Source organism: Aythya ferina (assembly GCF_964211825.1).
Source record: "Aythya ferina genome assembly, chromosome: 31".
Taxonomy (NCBI): Eukaryota; Metazoa; Chordata; class Aves; order Anseriformes; family Anatidae; genus Aythya; species Aythya ferina.
This window is the reverse complement of record NC_140328.1, coordinates 1,805,326-1,810,780: the sequence shown is the minus strand read 5'-3', so window position 1 is coordinate 1,810,780 and position 5,455 is coordinate 1,805,326. Positions and strand designations below refer to the sequence as shown.

The 5,455-nt window shown below is 53.9% G+C and overlaps 1 protein-coding gene across 1 annotated transcript; it reads left to right on the top strand.

Annotated features, from left to right (window-relative positions):
- Window positions 1-896: 896 nt before the first annotated feature.
- LOC311425535 (uncharacterized protein) lies at window positions 897-3,464 on the top strand (the record flags this gene model as incomplete). The annotated part of the gene is made up of 4 exons (XM_084501480.1): window positions 897-963; window positions 1,160-1,216; window positions 1,399-1,692; window positions 2,689-3,464. The coding sequence occupies 4 exons, from the start codon at window positions 897-899 to the stop codon at window positions 2,967-2,969; spliced, it is 699 nt and encodes a 232-aa protein (XP_084357606.1). The 3' UTR covers window positions 2,970-3,464.
- Window positions 3,465-5,455: the final 1,991 nt, after the last annotated feature.

The window sequence follows — 5,455 nt, the reverse complement described above, 5'->3', positions numbered from 1 at the left end:
GTCTCCGTGATGGCAACCAAGTCGTAGCCTGCCTGCCGCACGATGGCTTCCAGCTCCTCCTGTTTGTCCTTTGTGCTGGGACAATCTGGGATTGTCCAAGCACAAAGCTCCATAAACTCACAGCATGTTCATGTCTCCCACAGTCAGCAGCCCCTCACACAAGGCCCAGCTCCCTTCCAGAGGTGAGACATTGCTCATCAGCCTTTCCCAGCACAGCCGTCCTTCAAGGCTTGCCTTGGCCACACTGTGTTCCTCCTCTCTCCCAGGGTCAGCCATACCCCTGGAGGTCTGGATCCTGCGCTCTGTGCTATTTGGTTAACTCTATTCCTTTAATAAATTGTAAACTTTGATTATAGTTCTATTTTGAAGACTGAGCCATTTATTACAGCAATAAAAATAACAATAATGATGATAATAGTACAACTGGCTGGCAGAGGGGCTCAGGCTGCACAGCACTGCACAAGCAACAAGAGGCTGAGCATCGGCAGGGGATGCAGCAGTGCTGTGCCCACACGGGTGTGGAAGGGACAGAAATGGATTTGGGAGAAGCTGTACATGCTTCCTAGCTTAATGGAGACCTGTAAAACTATGAGACAAATCTGGCAAAGGGAAAAGGGGCAGGAGGCCATGTAGGAAAAATACTGCCCTTGAGATACATGTAAAAACAGCAAGGGATGCGGTGTGTGAGAGGACAGAAATAACAGCGGGTGCTCAACAAAAACAGCGGATGTAGCGGGGACTGAGAAAGGTTACTCTGTGGGCCAGGCTCAGGCGGCCACAGAAAGCCCACAGCACAGCTCCCAGCTGCACTGCAAGCCTCTGTCCCTCCATCCCCAGCTCACAGCAAAGCAGACACCTGAAGCCAACGCTGCTCCCCAAAAGCATCACCCCAAAAGATGCTGGGGCAGGTGCCATGGGCAAGGCTGTCTCCTTCTGGCCCTGCCATCCTGCTGCTGGCACTCTGTGAGTTGGGGCATTGCTGGGTGTGGGAGCTGAGTGCTGGAGGGCTGCTACTGGCAGGACAGGCCAGTGGTGGGCACAGGGGAGGATGAGGACAGCGTGTGTGGGGCAGGCATTCAGCACTGTGGGGCAGAGATGCTTTGGGGAGGGAGGAGGTCTCTACCCCTCTAAGGAAAGCCCTATCTTCCCCATGCTGCAGGTGCTGTCTTGACCACCCAGGACATTTGCAGCTCTCCAGGACTGCAGGAGCATGGAGGTGGGTCCCAAAAATGAACGTGTCCTGGGGAAAGAGATGGGATCGTTGAAGGGGATTATTCTCTCACAATTCCCCCTGTGAAGCCCCAGGAGAGCAGACTCTCCCAGCCTTGGCATGCAGTTGGTTTTGCCACCTGGCCATCACTAACGCCTGCCTGGGGAATCCCTGTGCCTTCTTTCCAGGTAACTATCAGGCTCCAGTCCTGTACCTCAACGCTTCCATTGCCAAGGAGAGGGAAATAGTTTTCTTTCAATGTACCATTGATGCTCATTTTCCTGCTACGCGAGTTGTCTTCTGCAAGAATGGGCTGGAGGAGCACAGCCTGAAAGCCCAGCATGGCAGGGTCATCTACCCTCTAGTAGTGAACATCACCTCGAGAAGTGCTGGGACGTACACATGTGGGTACCAGCAGAGGAATGACAGCAACTGGGTGAGGAGCTCTGCACTCAGTGCTCCCTGGACGCTGTCTGTGCCAGGTGAGACACAGCCCCAGGGTGGTGGGAACAGAAGGGACTGGGACACCACTGAGGCTGGAGGTGTGTGCTGCAGTAGGCTCTGGGGTGGTTCCCCCACGGGAGTGTTCCCTCTCCTCCAAGGGAGGCCCTCGAGAGAAAGCTGCCCTCAAGGGTCCACCACTGCTGCAGACTTGGGGATGTGATGGGTTGAGGCACATAGAGCAAGGGCTGGGATGTTGATGGACCCTTGGTTGAGATATGGTTGCTCCAAGGTCTGCCCTTTACAGTGATGTGACTGTGGAATACATATTAGTGTCATGAGATGGGCTCTAGCCTATATGTGAGTAAAAGAGTGGTCTGGTAAACAGAGGGGAGACCACAGTGGTGCTGGTTTGTTTGGGAAAGACAGTGGAGGAAACCTGGGGGTGCACAGCTGGGTCAGACGGTGCCTGGGGGTGATGGCTGTGGGCAGCCCAGCTGGGGAGGCTGCTGAGGGAGCTGGGGAGCTTAAGCCTTCATCCCCCAGCCCCGAGATGGGAGCCAGGGCTGGGCAGCCTGTTTGTGCCAGGTGAGATATGGCCCCAGGGTTGTTTGGACAGAAGGGATGGGGATGCTGCAGAGGCTGGAGCTGTGTGCTGCAGCAGGTAGGGCATGACTGTGGTGTAGATCCACCATGGGAGTGTTCCTTCTCCTGTAAGGCAGCCGCTAGAGAAAGAGCTGCACTCAGACGTGCCCCTGTCCCTCCTGTAGTGCCTCTGCAGCAGAGATAGGGCTGCATCGGGCGCTGGAATAGAGAACATGAGCTGGGGTTGTCTATGGTCCCTGGGGTGTTCCACTACTGCTCTAGGATGCCCCTCTAACCTTTACAAATCGGTGTCTGGGAACTTACATGCAAAGGCTTGCTCATGTTCCTTGTGTGCTCGAGGAAGCAAGACATGAGCTCAGCATCTCCTCAGCATCTGGGATTGTCCCAAAAGAGAGTTCAAGGGACTCACGGCATGTTCATGTCTCCCACAGGCAGCAGCCCCTCACACAAGGCCCAGCTCCCTTCCAGAGGTGAGACATTGCTCATCAGTCCTTCCCAGCAAGGCTGTCCTCCAAGACTTGCCTTGGCCACACTGTGTTCCTCCTCTCTCCCAGGGTCAGCCATGCCCCTGGAGGTCTGGATCCTGCGCTGTGCCCTCAGCCTGCTCCTGCTGCTGTCTGCCCCCATCATCACCCTCCTCCTGCAGAGATGCAGCCACAGTGCCCGCGAGGCCAGGCAGCCTGGAGACGTCCCTGTCCCCATGGAGCTCTGATGTCCCCCTGGGCTCCATGCTGTCCCCAGTTTGCTCCCTCATGCTCAGAGCTTGACCGCCACACATTTGCCAGACTCCCGCTGCCGTTGGTCTCAAGGCAGCTGGGGCAGCATGCCCAAGGGATGTGCTGCCATTGCTCTGCTTCCCTTGGTTCAGCACCTGCTCTCTGCTCACATCAAGGATTACCACTGGATCGCAGACGCTCCCAGCTCGGTTCAACCCCAGCACCCACATGGCTGCCCTGCTTGCTCTCAGAATCACATCTACATCACAGGATCCACCTCTGCATACAGGGAGAACACGAGGGGATGAAGTCACAGCTGTACCCCCAGGCAGCCATGCTCTGCAGCTCCTGCATCACTCCAGCACCTCCCTGTGCCCAAGGTGCCGACCACAATGGGCACATCCCCAGGTGGTTATGGTGCCCTGTTGGAGGCACCTTGGTGGGTATTGGTCCTGTGGGAGGCGAATTATAAAGGATTGGTTCAGAATGCACTATCTGATGTTGCTGCTCTGTATTTGGGAGGGAAGCCAGTGAGCAGAGCTTGGAGAGCTATGACTGCCATATGGGGCCATGTGTCCTGCGAGGGAGCTGCTGTTCCCTTTGCCCTGCCACCCAAGAGTTCCCCTACCTACTGGCATTGCCCTGGCAGATGTGTCATGGAAAAGTGCTGCTGTGAGGGTGGCTGAGGCCATGCAGAGGTCCAGGGGGTGGCTATGCCTGGCACTCTGCACCCTACTCACACGCATCCCTTTTGCTGGGTCTTCTGTCTCTCAACACACCATCCCCAGGAGACAGCCCTGAGCAGGGACACTGTGCATGGGGGCATCCAGCTGTGGGGCAGGTGGGGATGGGGTATCAGCATGGCTGGTCCCTACACCCATAGACCATCCCCAGCCTTGCACTATGGGGTTTTAGCCATCCCACACCAATACCTGTAAGGAGCCAAGGTGTCCCCACCGTGCAGCTCCCAGTGCTGACATCTGGGGCCTTGGTGTGCATTGGAGGACTCTGGGATAAGATGGGTTCAAGCAGGAGAGGAGCTGCTCAGCTGGGAGGCATGAGGATGCCGGACTGCATGGAGAGAATAGGGGATGGGAAAATGAGGTCAAAACTCAGCGAGAGCTGTATTGGAGGCAGAGCTGGAGGGGACGTGGGTTTCACGCTCCTTCCTGCAAGCACAGTCCCTCACCTCCCATGCCTTCATCAAAGCACTCGTCCCACATCTTGCTTCAGGCCCATGCATGCATGTTTCACAGCACAAGCCTCCAGGATACTCTTCCTCAAAGGGAATATACAGAGTTGGGTGGATGGAGCTACTCCCTCATTCTCATATAGCCTCCAACCCTCCCTGGTGAGCGAATCGCACTGTGGTGCCAGCTGCAGACTTTCTGAGGTAACCTCTGACCAACATCCTGAGAGTAATGAAGATGTTGAATGGAATTGGATGTAATTTGGATCTCTGGAGTACACTACTAGTGAGCAGCCTTCAGCTAGTGTGGTGCAATTGCCTAAAGTAACTAGGAAAATAAACCTAACATTCACATTTTAAAGAAAATGTACAGCATTGAAGAGTCTTTCAGGGTAGGGTGTTACCTAAGCATTCCATAGGCTTCCAAGCTTAGATGCTATCACACTGGGGGAACCTGGTGTGCTAGCTCTAAGGAACAGCACGGAGCATAGAGTGGAGTGGAGGCACCGCTCCACTGTGGAGACACGGCTAGGCTCTGTGACCAGGTGGGGACTCGATTGTTCTTGTGCACACCGAGACCGATAAGCTGCAATTTTTGCTACCTTGAGACAAGGACCTGTCATGTTTTGAAAAATGCAGTATCCTAGTGTACTTTTCCTCATTGTAATATCATTACAATACCAAAACACACCTCCAACCCAAAAACTACCTGCCTCCAATGTGTGACCACCCCTCACTGAGCATGCACTCTGAGTTTCTCAGAGCCTATTACTTTAAACAGATACGTGATATTTTTTCAGCAATCATAACTAAGATATGCTTGACTAGAGTCACTCAAGCTCCACCTAAAAGATAGAAAATAATATAAATTGGCCTAAGAGAGAGGGGATGTTGGGGAAGATACCGCTGTCAGGGGAGATTCCACCCCGAGGGAATACTGCATCTTGAGGACCTCCTGACTCCTGGGATCAGCTGATGGGCTGAGCTTCTCTTCCACCCTCTCCCCCGTTGGGAGGACTTTGGGTGAGATTTGAACACTTGGTTATACTGTGTGTCTCCATGGAAATTTTGAAATATCTGTAGAGACTTTGTGCCTTTTAACGCGTTAATTTCCAGGCTGCGCACCTGTGTCACCTGTGTCACCTGTGTATTTCATGCATGCTAGCTTGCTTTTGCAGACAGTAACTATGGCTGGCAATCCAAAGAACCTATGTGCCTGTTGCTGTAATAAATCGCACTTGAATGCATTGTTCCTACCCATGATAGAGTGAAATGTGTTCATCTGATTCATGT